The sequence below is a fragment of the Cornus florida genome, unplaced genomic scaffold, assembly GCF_030987335.1.
Source record: "Cornus florida cultivar Cherokee Brave unplaced genomic scaffold, ASM3098733v1 CherokeeBrave_3.0.0_Hap2_Chr09, whole genome shotgun sequence".
NCBI classification, from domain to species: domain Eukaryota; kingdom Viridiplantae; phylum Streptophyta; class Magnoliopsida; order Cornales; family Cornaceae; genus Cornus; species Cornus florida.
Genome location: NW_026775579.1, coordinates 66,575,222 through 66,591,280, shown reverse-complemented (window position 1 = coordinate 66,591,280; position 16,059 = coordinate 66,575,222). Strand labels below are relative to the sequence as shown.

General features: G+C 37.8%; 1 protein-coding gene across 1 annotated transcript; it reads right to left on the bottom strand.

Annotated features, from left to right (window-relative positions):
* Window positions 1-15,204: 15,204 nt before the first annotated feature.
* LOC132272746 (uncharacterized) lies at window positions 15,205-15,672 on the bottom strand. The gene has a single exon (XM_059773839.1). It carries the CDS (start codon window positions 15,670-15,672, stop codon window positions 15,205-15,207), a length of 468 nt encoding a protein of 155 aa, XP_059629822.1.
* Window positions 15,673-16,059: the final 387 nt, after the last annotated feature.

The window sequence follows — 16,059 nt, the reverse complement described above, 5'->3', positions numbered from 1 at the left end:
GTTGCTTCTACTCTCGCAAGTGCTTGGTCAGCCTAACTCCCGTGTACACCTTAGCTAACACGCTCCCCTCGTGCGCTTATTAGTGTTGTAGTGGCCCTCACATTCTCCTCACTTAGCTTGCACACTCACACACACTAAGGCACTTAAGTTGGAAAGGAAAGAACACTTTTATTACTTCAAAGAATGTTTTGTATAAGGCTAGCACTCAAACTCTCTATAAGGCTCTCAAGACTCACTCTAGGACTTGATGGCTACAAAATGAAGTCCTACTCCTATTTATAGGCATCCCCATCCCTAATGGATGGCTAGGATGTATTCGAACCAACGGTGGAGATCGATTCTCTAGAATCTTCTCCCACCTTCTTCACACTTCCATACTTATCTACTAATATCTATAACATTCTAAAACTCTCTATACTACTCCACACAATTCTAGAGAACTCTAGAATATACTACACATATCTAGAATCTTTCACACAATTCTAGACAACTCCGAAAGACTTTAGAAACTCCACTCGCCATGTAGTTGTCATGCAGCGTCCTCCTCAGCGTCTGCGTGTCGCCTGCGTGGCACAACCTCCATAGGCAGGGCGTGACATTATGCTCACCCCTTCATTTTAACATTTTTCAGGAAACGGGAATGAAGTAACGGATGACGTTCCACCATAGGTCTAGCATGGATTAAATGATCATTTTGTTATTTTTGTAGCTTAGTCCCACTATTTTTGTAAAACTTAGCATGTTGTATTCCATACTAAGACTTATGGACTCTTGTTGTTGTAATTATATTTTTGAGACTGTAATTATGATATTTGGATTAAATAGCATGTAAGTGTTCCACCATAAACTGAACAATGTTAAGATATAATGAATGGATGAAAGAAATATATTATTTGCATTGTGTTGGGACAGGTTAGGTGTAATACCCCTAATTTTAAAAGGATAGTCCTGATATTTTAATAAATTAATTAAGTACATTATTATTTATTTAATGGTTTATTTGTGTTTATTATTTGAATTAATTGTTATTATTTGACTTATTTGAATTATTTGCATTAATTGTGTTTTTATTTATTATTTGTCTTTAGTTGAGTTATTGTAATTGTTTAATTGTTTACTGAGCTGTATTTGTTTTAAATTGTTTAAATGGTTTATTAGTTTAATTAAATGTTTTAATTGGATTAACTTTGTGTAATAGTTATAATGTTGAACTTTGGGTTTTATTCTTTAAATCACGTATGGGCCGATTAGGGTTCTGTCTCTTATAGTAGCAGAATTAGGTTTTGGCTGAAGCATATATATATAGAATAGTGTATGTCTGCTAGGGTTGGAAAAACCCTATTCACGTATTAGAGAAATAGAGAGAAACAGAGAGAGGTTGTGAGGAAAACAGAGCAACTTTGGTGAAGGTTTCAGCTATGGATTAAGGGTAGAACCTAGGAGAAGGTAAGGCTGAGCAGTAGGAGGTTAAGTTGACGGTAAATAGACGTCATCGGAAAGCTTAGGAAGACGGCGACAAGGTTTTGATTCCAAAACCACCCAGGCAAGTTCTTTTCTTTCTCTCTCCCGTTGGCCTGTGTTCTGTGCACACCTAGATGATCTCTAGGACTTTAATTGGATATTAAATAAATCTTGCATGCTTAATTTATGTTAGATTATTAGCCTGTATGTGTTTAATTTTTTCTGGAACTGTTGTTGCAAAATTGGGTTTCAGTGTTTTATCGTAAAGCATGTTAAATTGGTAGTTGTTTTTATTGTTCCTTTTAATGAAAACTGTTGTAAACAAAGGACTGGAATGAAACTGGATGTAATTTAAGACCCTTATGGTCAGTTTTAATGAAGAACAAAAGAGGTGGAAGCGGCTAGAGACGAAGCAGAAGGCCATAGAAGTTACAGGGCTCTCAGAGAGGGAAAGAGCTGGCTCCATGGAAGAGGGAGCCGGCTCCCCCAAGTATAGAGCCGGCTCTAGGGGATGTAGAGCCGGCTCCCACCCCTTTAGAGTCGGCTCTAAGAAGCATGGAGCCGGCTTCATGCTAGGTTGGAGCCTGCTATCTCACATTGATGTTTTTTGGACTTTTCTGGGCGTCGTTTGGATGATTTTAATTTTTTCTAAACTATGTTGTGAGGGTACTGGGGTTCTTAATTTAAATTTCAAGTGTTATTAAAACCTCTAATTGCATAGTTTATGTCACTATGCTAAAGGATGGAATAGTAGAAAAGAATACAACTTTGCATGTTGTTAACGGATGGAAGGAACTTAATTGCTTAATTTAATTTTAGCAATTTATCGAATATAGTATGATTATAAATCTTATTTTGAATGCATGATAGGGTCATTTATTTATTAGATTTGATTTATGCATGCTCTGGATGTTAATTGTTGAAATATTAAACTTTTTTCTGCAGTTACATGAATTAACGCTTGGATTTTAATTACTGAAATATTAAACACTATTTTGCAATTATCTGGATTATGGTTTTGGACTGCAAATTGCTGAACTATTATTTATGTTTTGTAATTTACATGGATGTTGAGGATTGTATGCACCGGTATGAGACAGTAGCATACTAGGGATTGTTTAGCTCAAAACGCTAAGACCTAACCTATTGGAATAAAGGAATGGATTCTAAAATATTGAATCCTAATTATGTTTAAGTCAGATTAACTGACTAAGTTGAATGACTTCCTAGATTAGTTGTTTGTAGTTAAGTCATATCAACTGAATAAGTTGAGTAATTAACTGGATTATAAATTGTATGTCAGATTAATGAACAATTGAATGACAAACTCTGGTTTTGGACGGACTTTAGATATATGGTTATGGTACAACGAGATAAGCTTGAGTCTTAGGTTCATTGGTTAGGGTGCATATATTGCAGTGGATGCGTAACTGGCTATGATAGGTTGAGGTGTACCATGTTAGGTCTAGGTATTCATGCCCACTTTTGGGTACGTTTTTGCTGCCCCATTGTAGTCCAGTGAATGTCCCTTAGTGTGGATATATATATATTTATGGACTAGATAGATATTGTGAGGTATCTAGGGTGTATTTGCGTATCGGGTCACTGTATGGATTGCAATTAGATTAGAACTTGTTCGTGGGCCTGACCCACTCTTATCTTTTTCAGGTATCGGACGGTTCTAGTCTTAGGCTTGATCGTGCTAAGCAGAGACTGTCATTCATTCTACTGACGACGTAGGATTTCATTCCATGTTTTGGACTTGGTTTTATTTTCAGTTATTTTAATGTTCAGTTGGGATTTTATTTAGGGGTCCACTAGATGGATTCCCGAGTTATACTCTTGGAGGTTTTGGGGAGTTGGCTTTTATAAATCTTTAACTTTAAAGGATTTTCTATTTAATAAATTTTTCAGCTTTATTAGTGAATTCTGAATTCTTTTTATATTCTGTGTTCGTTTTAAAATATTAATTGTTTGGTATTCCCTCGGGTTTGGGCTTGGGCCTGGTCAACCCGTATCTCGGATCCGAGGGGTATCACATTAGGTAAATTTTTGAAAGTCTAAGAGAGACCCAATGCATTTTTATGCATTTAAGCAGGTTGTTGTAAGACCCTTTTTAGCAGGGGTCATGCCGAATTTTTTTAATTGGTATTTAGTTTTGGGTCGTTACAAATTTGGTATCAGTGTGAAGGTTCGAAAACCATTAGGATGACGGGTAGAGGCCTACATAGGGTTGCATGGGAAGTTGTTTGCATAATTTATGTGATTAATTGTTAAAGTGTTTTGCTATGTGAAAAAGCATGCTTAACTGTTTACTTGTTTACGTGCTTATGTGCTTATGTGCTTACGTGCTTACTTGTTTACGTGCTTGTGTTCATTACATAGTCTTGCATGCTAAGTGTTAATATTATATCCTTTTGTGTTGAATTGTTCATGGTTGGACCTTAGTGTTATTGTTATTGAACCGTTTCTTTGTTTTATAGTACGATGTCCCGGCGAGAGGAGCCAAGGAAAGTTGGCCTTAGGCTAACAAGGGGTGATGTAGCCGAAACTTCCAGCTCCAATCCAGCGGAGCTAGCTGATGAGGACACACTTCTTAAGGATTTGATTGCCCCAAAACTTGTTCCTACAAGGAGGGATAGTGTGGAAGCACCCTTTGAAGAGGGTGAAAGTTCGGCGGAACTAGCATTGAATCACTTGCTACAGAAGGCCTTGAGGGCCACCATTGTTACTTATTCACAGTCGGTACCTCAACCAATACCACAACCTGTAGCCCAAGTTGAGGAGACGCTAGCACAAAAACATCTCAAGTTGATTTCTGGGTTTTCTAAGTTAATGCCAATGATGTTCGAGGGCGGTGTAGATCCCATGGTAGCAGACGACTACATGGATCAAGTTGAGACTCAATTGACCTTTATGGATGTGGCGGATGATCACCTGAAAATCATCCTAGCCACTTACAAGTTTTCAAATGATGCCAAGTTTTGGTGGAAGTCGGTCACAAATCAGTATAAGATTGAAGAGATGAGTTGGGATAGGTTCAAGGAGCTGTTTTATGAGAAATATTTCCCTGCTCCCAAGAGGTGGGAATTAAAGGATCAGTTTATTGGCATCATCCAAGGTAATACGTCGGTGCGGAGTACGAGAACAAGTTCACTTTTCTTTCCCGCTTTGCTCTAGAGATGGTAAAAGATGAAGTTGATAAGACTCGAAAGTTTATTTTCGGTCTTGATTACAAAATGAGGCCGTTGTTGACGGTACAGGGCATTAAGGTTTATTCTGAGGCAATGGAAAGAACATTGATGCTAGAGGCGGAGGCCAAAGATAAAGATGTTAGAAGGGAATAGTGGAAACAAAAGAGGAATGTAGGACCATCTTCAGAGGGATCTTCATGGAAGAGGAACATGGGTGGTTCATCTCAGTCTCAGGGGTAGCAGTCAGCACGATCCGTTCTTATTACCTCTATGCCAGCAGGGTCTGCCAGGAGTGGTGTGATTTTTTATCGCTGTAATCAACCGGGTCACTACAAGTCAGAGTGTCCACAGGCATCGGTTAGTTCTGGCGTTTGCTTTAGTTGTGGCCAGCAGGGCCATAAGTTTAAGAATTGTCCTAATCATGGAGCAGGCACCGGTAGTGGTAGAGGGTCACAACAGAGGCAGTCACAGTCGGCTACAGTTCAGTTAGGTTTCAAATCACCACCACCACAGTCTACCATGTCCTTTCAGGGTTCACAGCCAGTTAGGAGGGATACTCCTATTATGTTAGTACAACAGTCAGGTGTTCAGGTTGGCAGTTCTCAGGCATAGGCACCACAGGGACGTGTTTTTGCACTTGCTCAGGCCGATGCATATTCTGGTCCATCAGTTCTCCAAGGTATATTTTCAGTGTTTAGTTCTTGGGCTTGTGTTCTCTTTGACTCTGGTGCATCTCATTCCCTCATTTCATCATCCTTTGCACTTGCATCGGGGTTAGAGGTCAGTTTCATGGATCAGGCGTTGTGTGTTGATACGCCAGTTGAGGTTTTAGTGTATTTGAGCCGAGTTGAGAGGAATTGTTCCATCGTGACAGCTGGACGGACTTTTGTGTTTGACCTCATTCTCCTGGAGATGACTAGCTTTGATGTCATTCTCGGGATGGATCGGTTAGCTTCCTTTCGTGCCACGATCGACTATTTTAGAGGTAGAGTCACAGTTTGCACTCCTGAGGGAGACTGTTTCTTTTTCGTGGGAGATCAGAGTGATTCCCACACTTCATCATTTTATAGAGTTCATAGACGGAGTTGTGGTGATTACTTCTTGGCTAGTCTTTTAGCCGAAGAAGATGATATTGTGGAAAGGGGTTATTCGGCAGTTGTTCGTGACTTTTTGGATGTTTTTCCAGAGGATTTGACAGAGTTGCCTTCACACCAAGAAGTGGAGTTCACCATTGATTTAATGCCCGGTACCACGCCGATTTTTATGGCACCGTATCATATAGCACCAGTTGAATTAGAAGAATTGAGGAGGCAGCTTAATGATTTAAGGATGAAAGGTTTCATCCGACCGAGTGTGTCACCGTGGGGCTCACCGGTCTTGCTTGCTAAGAAGAAAGATGGTTTTTTGAGGTTGTGCATTGATTACCGGAAGTTGAATCATGCCACCATCAAGAATAAGTATCATTTGCCAAGGATAGATGATTTGTTTGACCAGTTGAGGGGAGTCAGTTATTTTTCGAAGATTGACTTGAGGTAAAGCTATTATTAGTTGCGGGTTAGGGATGAGGATATCCCAAAGACAGCATTCTGCACACAGTATGGACACTATGAATTCCTTGTTATGCCTTTTTGGCTTGACTAATGCTCCAGCGGTATTCATAGACTCGATGAACCGCGTCTTTCACGATTACTTGGACAAGTTTGTGGTAGTTTTCGTGGATGACATTCTTGTGTATTCACTATCTTGGGAGGAGCACGAGATCCATTTGAGTATTGTATTGCAGATTTTACGGGAGCACCAATTGTATGCCAAATATGAGAAGTGTGAATTTTGGCTACAAAAGGTGAAGTTTTTGAGGCATGTTGTTTCAAAAGGTGGAGTATCGATTGATCCATCAAAGATAGAGGCAGTTCTGAATTGGGAGCAACCCAAGAATGTGTTTGAAATCTGTAGTTTTCTTGGTTTAGCAGGTTACTACTGAAGATTTGTGAAGTATTTTTCTCGCTTGGCAGCGCCTATAACCCGTTTAACCCGGAAAGGGATTAAGTTTGCATGGAATGAAGCCTGTGAGTCATCTTTTCAGGAGTTGAATACAAGATTGACTACAACTCCAGTGTTGGTGATACCTAAGCATGACTTGGGTTACGTGATTTATTGTGACACTTCACGGGATGGTTTAAGATGTGTGTTGATGCAAGATGGTAGAATGGTGGCTTATGGGTCTCGACAGTTGAAGACTCACGAGCTTAACTACCCTACTCATGATTTAGAGTTAGCGGCAGTTATATTTGTCTTGAAGTGTTGGAGACATTACTTGTATGGTGAGAGATTCGAGGTGTTCTCGGATCACAAAAGTCTCAAATACTTTTTCTCCCAAAAGGACTTGAACAATAGACATAGGCGATGGGTTGAGTTCTTGTAATACCCCTAATTCTCAAAAGGATATAATTGGAATTTAATTATTTGTATTATGTGCATTTTAATGGGTTAATTGATTATTTGTTTTATGTGCATTTAAATGTGATTATCTGGCTATGTGTTTAATTGGTTTATTGTTTATTTATTTTAAATTAATTGTTTAATTGTTATTTAATTTATTTATTTGATTAATTGGTGTTTTAATTGACGTGTTTTATTTGATGGCTTGTATGACTTAATTGATTATAATTTGTATGTGTCGTATATAGTTTAGGTTTAGGGTTTTTATGTTATGAGGTTATGGTAGCCGACTTAAAATTTGGTTGGAATTAGAAGTAGGTTTAATAAAAGCCTATATATATAGAATAGTATATGTCTGCTAGGGTTTGAAAACCCTATTCACATAATAGTGCTTGAGAGGGAAAAACAGAGGGGAGCTTGAGAGGAAACTGTGAGAACTAGTTAGGATTTCAGCCATGGACTGAAGGTCATACCAAGGAGGAAGGAAGGGATGGCTTGTGGGATTGAAACCGAGCAATAGGAGGTTTACCGGTAGTCGGCAGTCGTCAGAGAATTTAGAGACGACGTTGAAAGGTTTCAAACCGAAACCTAAAGATAAGTTTTATTTTATCTCCTTCCCGTAAACTTGTGTTCTATGCATTCTTTATAGTCTCCAGGGATTCTAATTTAATTTTAAAACGGATGTTTATGCATGATAGATAGACTGAAAACTGTTTTACGTTTTGTAACTGAAATTGCTTCTCTTGCATAAACTGTTTCGATTAGGTTTTAAACTTTGGTAAATTAAATCATAAGGGAATGTGAGGAGTTTCTAGGACGATTTGGATTTAAATTGGACCCTAAGAAGTTTAAAAACAATTGGGACAGAGACTTGGAACTTCGCTGGAAGCGAAGAAAAAGAAAAGAGGCGGAGAAGCTGAGCTCTCAGGGAGAGAGCCTGTTGGTGCACTCCTACTAGGTGTTTTTCTGAAAGTTTTTGGTTCCAGGGGCTTGAATGTGATTTCTGGAAAGTGAAGGGGGGTTTTAAATGTTTAAAATTAACTTGTTAAAACCTTAAAACAGTTAGTATATGCTAGTGTGCTAATCTTAAGGGACATCTTGAATTTTTAAAGATAAATATGTATGCTATCAAGTGAGGAGGAAGACTTGGTTTCTAGTTTGTTGAGCAACCTAAATGGACTAGTATGAGAGTTATGTTTTGGATTTTATATAAATGATATATATATATAATTTAATGAAGGCCAGGAATGTTGATTTATACTGTGTTAACAGACTTCATGAAATTAAATAATAATTTACATGTTGTCACGGAATATTGAAGCTTTGTTAATAGTGGTTGTTTTAGCAAATTGAACAGACTGATAAGAATGTACTTTTAGGATTGGAGTGTATGTGCTCAGTTTATACTGCTGAGTATCACTATATCATGCTTTGGATTCATAATTAAGGATTAAAGGGACATCATAAAATTTATATAATAATTTGCGTGCTGTTAAGGATTGTGGAAGGTTTAAATTGCTAGTCTTGTTTAGTAAATTTAATGGAATAGTATAAAAGGATTTTTTTTTGAGATTTTGGTATAATGTGCTCATTTAATACTTCTGATTATCATTATAACATGCTATGAATTTTAAATTGATGAACGATTATAATTTCTATTTTGTCAATTGAATGGATATGGATAGTTTAAATTGTGTATCTTTACTCTAGCAATTTAAACGGAGGTTCTGTGATTATAATCATATACTGGATGTATGATAGGATCTTGTCTATATCTGATTTCTATTATGTTGGTTTCTGGATATACTTGATGTTCAAATGAGTGTGCATCATTTATGAATCATATGTATTATATGCATCGGTATGGGACGGTGGCATATTGGAGATGGATTAGATCAAAACGCTAAGTCCTACATGTTCATATATACGGAATGGATTAACTAAAACAGTTAAATCCTATATGGATGCATGTCCTGTCAACTAAAACAGTTGAACGGCATATCGGATGTTTGTTTTATTTTTTTTATATTATGAAGGATTTATATATATACTTATGGTACCGTGATATGAGCTTGAGTCTCAGGATCATGGTTAGGGTGCATATATCGTAAATGATGAGTAACTGGATATTGCTGATGTTCCCTGATAGGTCTAGGGCACATGCACACCGTAATATGTGATTTACAAGTTACCTTCTATTCAGGCTGAACTACACTATAGGCTAGTGAGCATCCTATAGTGTGTATCTATATCTATATGGACTATTTTTTGTTATTACCGAGCTATCTATGATGTATCTGCGTATCGGGTTTATGTGTGGATTGTAGTAGGATGGAATTTGTATGTGGACCTGATCCACTCTTATTTTTCAGGTGTTCGTCAGTACCAGGCTTAGAGCTTGATCGTGATGAAGTAGATACAGTGACCCACTTTTCCGACTATGTAGGATTTCTTTTCATATTTTGGTTTTGAATTTTGGTTCTGTAATTTATTTTCATTTGGGATTATTAAGGGTCACTGGATTGATTCTCGAGTTATACGTGGTGTTGCTCTTCGCGGTGCAACCATATTTGCATATAAGTGGACTAAGATGAGTGTAACCAAGTTCTACATTTATAATTTGTCACTACTACCTTTCACTAAAAATATAGTTAGGGCAAGTAGGGATTGCGGGGTCATGTTAGGTTGTGGAATCAAGATTAGGGTTAGTAGGTTGAGTGATCAAAAGATTGGTTGGTGGTTGAATTACACTAAGATGCAATTTAAACTAAAGTAAACAATAATGTAATAGAGGTAAAATAAGAGAGAGAGAAATCTTGGGGTTTAGAGATCACCACTAAGCATAACTCTTCTATATCCTTAATAAATGATTAATGAGGGGGAAAACATATATTGTAATAATGGTGTGTGTGGTTGTTTCAACAAGCATGGATAACCAATTAAGTATATATTGTCTAGACAACACAATGAATAGCACAATATATCAAACTAAGCCATTAATTCCTTTTTAAGCTCACAATCTAAACACAACACAAAATTAGAGAAATATGCCACTTACATTCATAAGTATGGAACATCAAACAACAAGCATGGATTGTCCTCCTATTTAACATCTAAACTTCAATTAAGCTAATGACATGAAATTAAACTAATGGAGAGGTACAATCCATCAAGAAATGAGAATGAACCATCAAATAAGCCACAAGAACATTCCATTAAGCACTATGTCTTGACAATCTCTAGATCTATAGCATTAATACACATAGACATGCATCAATAGCACAAGAAATAGAGACAAACACATGAACATCTATTCTAGCATACATAGACATATGGATAGAATGAAATGATCAATTAGAAGCATTAAACCATACAAATCATTGAATAAACAAGATCTATATATATAAAAGTGTCAAAACATGTATAACAATACAAATCCCCTCAAAAATACATAAATCAAGATATAGAAAACATGCTTAAGGCTAACTCTAGCCCCAAAAGGATGTCTAGCCACTCATAGATGGTGTCTCCCAACCCTCAAGGGCTAACTCCATGGTAGAGATTGCTCCTCTTCTTGGTTAATGGAAGATCTCCAAGCTTGTGTCTCTAGCCTCCTCTCTATGCGTCTAAGTATATCTCTCCCACCTCTCCAAGCATATCTCTAAAAATGGCTCATATTCCTTATATAGGTAGGTTAAAAATCACCCCAAATGAGCTGGGCTCGTACACCCAATATTCCTCCAATGATTGGATATGAGACAACTTTTAATGAGCTGGAATTTAGATTTTCTCGAGATTTGGGAAGTTCGATCGATCGAACTTGTGGTGAGATCAATCGAATGTAGTTGAGATTTATCGAACTTAAGTTGGATCGATCCTCAATGGCGGCGCCTTTTTAGATAAAAATGAATCTGAGATATTTTGAAGATATTTTTGGGAAAAGGACAAAAGTGGTTGGTAGGGTGGTACAGTTTGGATAAGATCAATCATTTGGATAAGGACAAGATAGTTCGATCGATCAGAGAATCAAGTTGGATCAATCGAACTTTGAGATATTTGAATAGGGACAAACATGGCTCAGATCCATCTTGAAGTGCTGAGATTGATGAAAGTTGAATCAATCGAACCTTTCTTGAGGTCAATCGAAGTTGCTGAAATTCCACATTTTGCTTCCTTTTGCTCTACTTTGCTCCTTTCTTTGATTCATCTCAGAATTGCTTCATTTCTGCTCTTATTTGGCTGAGTTAGCTTATTTTGGGGATAAGTACCTGAAAATGGAAATAACACGAAATCAATCTAAAGCGAGAAAATAAGATAGATAAAGGTTTTAGAATACCTAAGCTTAAGGGGTTTAAATATGCACTTTTCAACGCTCATCAGTTCGGATTGGAAAGATTGAATTATATTAATGTATAATCTTTTGAGGATTTATAATATTTAGAATTTTTTTCAGCCTATTATTTTATTCTTAATTCTTTTGTATTCCTGCTTGTTTAAATATTAATTTTCTAGTATTTCTCGGATCTGTGCTCGAACTTGATCACCCGTAGCCCTAGAATCGAGGGATATCATAGTTCTTGGAAGATTACAACTTTGACTTGCAGTATCATCCGGGCAAGGCAAACGTGGTAGCAGTAGCAGATGCCTTAAGCCGAAAATCTCGTGGAACTTTGGCTAGTTTGGCCATTCGGAAATGGAAGATGCTTGAGAATTTGGCAGAAATGGGATTGTAGTGTTTTGATGATGATGGTTGTAGTGAGTCGGCATTCTTGTTTAGTTTTGTGACTTAGCCTACTCTTGTCAAACGAGTGATTGAGTCACAGAGACAGGATCCAGATTTGGATGCCATTCACACTTTGATCTCGGGTGGTGAGACAGTGAACGATTGGACCTTGCATGTAGATGGAGGTCTACGGTTTAAGGGTTTATTGGTTGTTCCCACAGTTTGTCGTGAGGACGTTTTACGGGAGTTTCACATTGTCCGCTTTGTAGTTCATCCAAGTGGTACTAAAATGTATCACATTTTGAGACGTCAGTATTGGTGGAACGGAATGAAGAAAGATGTTGCATAGTTTTTGGCTAGATGCCTTACTTGTTAGCAGGTGAAGGCCGAGCATCAGAGACCAGTTGGTTTATTACAACCATTGCCTGTAGCGCAGTGGAAATGGGAGCAGATTGCTATGGATTTTGTGACAGGTCTTTCAAGGTCAGGGAGAGGCAACGAGGCCGTATGGGTCATCATTGATAGATTGACCAAGATGGCTCACTTTTTGCCTATTAAGGCAACAGATGATGCGGAGGCACTTGGTGCTCTTTATGTGAAGGAGATTGTAAGGTTGCATGGAGTTCCAGTAACTTTTGTTTCGGACAGGGATGCCAAGTTCACTTTGAAGTTCTGGGAAGGACTTCAAGCAGCGTTTGGGTCAGCGTTGCATCTTAGTCCGGCATTTCATCCACAGACGGACGGCCAGTTGAAGCGTTGCATCTTAGTCCGGCATTTCATCCACAGACGGACGGCCAGTTGAAGCGTACCATCCACATCTTGGAGGATATGCTTCGGGCATATGCACTTAACTTGGGTGGTAGTTGGGAAGATCATCTACCGCATATTGAGTTTGCCTACAACAATAATTATCAGGCGAATATTCAGATGGCTCCATTTGAGGTATTGTATGGTAGACCTTATAGGTCTCCTGTTTGTTGGACTGAGGTGGGCGAGATAGCCTCCCTAAGACCGGACATTGTACTTGAGACTACTGAGAAGATTAAGCTAATCAGACAGAGATTGCTTACAGCTCAGAGCCGACAAAAGAGTTATACGGATAGGCGGAGACGACCGCTATCTTTTAAGGTGGGAGACCATGTTTTTCTTCTGGTTTCTCTACGGAAGGGGTTGTTGCGGTTCAGGAAGAGTGGCAAGTTATCGCCACGATTCATTGGACCTTTTGAGATCTTAGACCGGGTAGGAGAGGTTGCTTACAGACTTGCTTTGCCACCACAGTTGGACAGGGTCCACAATGTTTTCTATGTATCGATGTTTTCGAGTTGGGTTGATGTGGACATTAATGAGGATATTTCCTACGAGGAGGGACCAGTTCAGATCTTTGACACACAGCAGAAGGTGTTGAGGAACAAGACGATATCATTGGTAAAGGTTCCATGGAAGCATCACGGCGTGAATGAGGCTACTTGGGAGCTTGAATAGGAGGTTCGCTCTAAGTATCTAGAGTTGTTTTCCCCCCCAGGTATGGCTTGATTTCAGGGACGAAATCTTTTAAAGTTAGGGAGAATGTAATGTTATGCTTTATTTTTTATATATATTAAATGGAAAAGTTGGTGGAGCCCACCCTTATCATAAGTGAGCAAGACCTCTTTTTTTTTTTTTTTTTTTTCTTATTTTTCATTCATTTTTCTTTCTCTGTTCGCAATAGTTCTCTCTCTCACTGGTTCTAGTTTTTTGTTTTCTTTTCCACATCACTTAAGCTTGATCTCTCATTCACTATTTAGTATTTTTAAGTGCCGTTTGCGGCAACTTGAAGCCCGCGACGAGGTCTACTAGTTGATTTAGGCCAATCTCCATTTGGCCATCATTTGAAGGATCTCTAAATCCTAGGGTTTAAGGTGAAAATTGGGGCTTTAGGCTATTTAGAGGTAAGGGTTCATAATGTACAATTTCTTGCACCTTAGTGAATTTCCTTCTTGATTTTTGCTAATTAGCATGATATTTTGTGTTGATCTTCTTGTAAATGATTAAATTGTTCTAAATGAATTATATGACTATGTGTTTTAATTGACATTATGTGTAATAGCAGACTTGAATGATATAGGATTTTTGTCTTACATGCTTAAATCTTGTTAACTTATTGTTGAATGTAAGTAATGTGATAATTTCTTTGAAATTCTTGTAAAGCATGTAAAATGGCATGAGTTTGAAATTACATGTGTGTTGATAAATATTGGCATGGCATGAAAATATGAAGCATACATGCATTTCATTGGGAAGAAATGTTGAATGTTGTTTTGAAAGAAAGAAATGAGCTTTTGGGAAAGGTTTTGAAAATGTTTTTGTGAAAAACCCGGCCGCCTAGGAGTTGCCTGGGACCATGGCGTAAGTGAGGCTTAGAGAGATCGCCTTAGTGGAGTTGAGTTACCTGGGCCCCAAATGACGCCAAGGAGTTGCCATGGGTCAGGGACAGTGGCCAATCCTCCTCTCATGTTGCCATAGAGTTGCGATGGGACGGGTTCACTAACGTTTTGAAAATGATGATGGAAATGGTTTTGAAAAATGGGGAGTGACATTACATGGCATGGCATATCATTACATGGCATATTCATTTGTGGTATCGGATTAATGAAGTGGTATTGTGGTTATATTTTTTTTCCCGGCATGGTATGATCCCAATTTCTTTATTCCTATTCATTGTGTGGATTCACGGGGTCTAAAGAGGTGTGCCTTAGGCACTTGTTACTGAGCTTATGCTTACCCCTTCATTTTAACATTTTTCAGGAAATGGGAATGAAGTGGCGGATGATGTTTCACCATAGGTTTCGCATGGATTAGATGATCATTTTGTTATTTTTGTAGCTAAGTCCCACTATTTTTGTAAAACTTAGCATGTTGTATTCCGTACTGAGACTTATAGACTCTTGTTGTTGTAATTATATTTTTGGAACTGTAATTATGATATTTTGATTAAATAGCATGTAAGTGTTCCACCATAAACTGAACAATGTTGAGATATAATGAATGAATGAAAGAAATGTATTATTTGCATTGTGTTGGGACATGTTAGGTAAATTTTTGAAGGTCCAAGAGAGGCCGTATGCATTTTTATGCATTTAAGTAAGTTGTTTTAGGACCCTTTTTTGCAGGGGTCATGCCGAATTTTTTTTAAAATTATTTTTAATTGGTATTTAGTTTTGGGTCGTTACAGTTTCTCAGAGTTGTACACCATATGAATGCAAGAAAAAAAAATGTGAATATCTAGTGCAAAAGTGTACCTCCTTACTTGCCATGCTATGCCACTAAGTCGTTGTTTTTAGGAAAAAAAATTCAGTCTCAACCTGCCTCTAGGTGTTAAATCATGAAGTCACAAAGGATGTCATGATTTTAAGCACATATTTCTACTGTTAATGAGGCCTTCTTAACCACGAATAATTCACCTACTCCATCTGAATAAGGGACTACATATTTCTCCAAGAACTTCTTATCAGTCATCTGGAATACAGTCCTCAAATTTGGCATTTTAAGAAGCAAATTCCTCCTTTCCAAAACCTTCATAACTCCTAACCGCGGTTTAAGCCTATTTTCAACACTGAGAATAAGTAAATTTGGGTTCTTAACAACAAATGAGATGTCAAATTTGCCAGTGTTAAGGAGAAGCTGTGTTATGGCCTTAATTTTCCTCTTTGACACAGCAAATGCCATAGGCTGTTTCCTAAAAACTGACAAAATGTCGTCTTCTGAAAACCCCAAACTCTTAAAGAGCTCTAATTTCAACTCCCAATTCTCTCTACTCATCGAACTAATAACCCAAATGGCATGAAGAAACATATTATAGTCCCTGTTAAAGCCCATCTCATCAACCCTCTTGACTATTTCTCTAATCCTCGTCGGTTTATACAAGAAAAACCTTGGGTAGTTATAGACACATTGAGTTATTCGAAGAACTAATACCACAACTCTTCAAAAATTCAATATTAGGTATCATAGTTTTCGCCAAATCACTCATCAAAAACCACCCAGATCTCTTTATAACCCTACACACATCATCCATATTTTGAACCCAAAACACTCTTCAATGCTAAAATCAATGGGCTAAGCTGATTATTAACGCTACCAGTTAGAATTCGTGGCTTAGACGAAACAATTTTCACAACATCACTAGAAGAAAAACCCAAGTCTTGAAAAAACTTGAATTTGGGTTTGATGGTGCGCTCAAGATTTGTAGAGAGAACTTTAAGA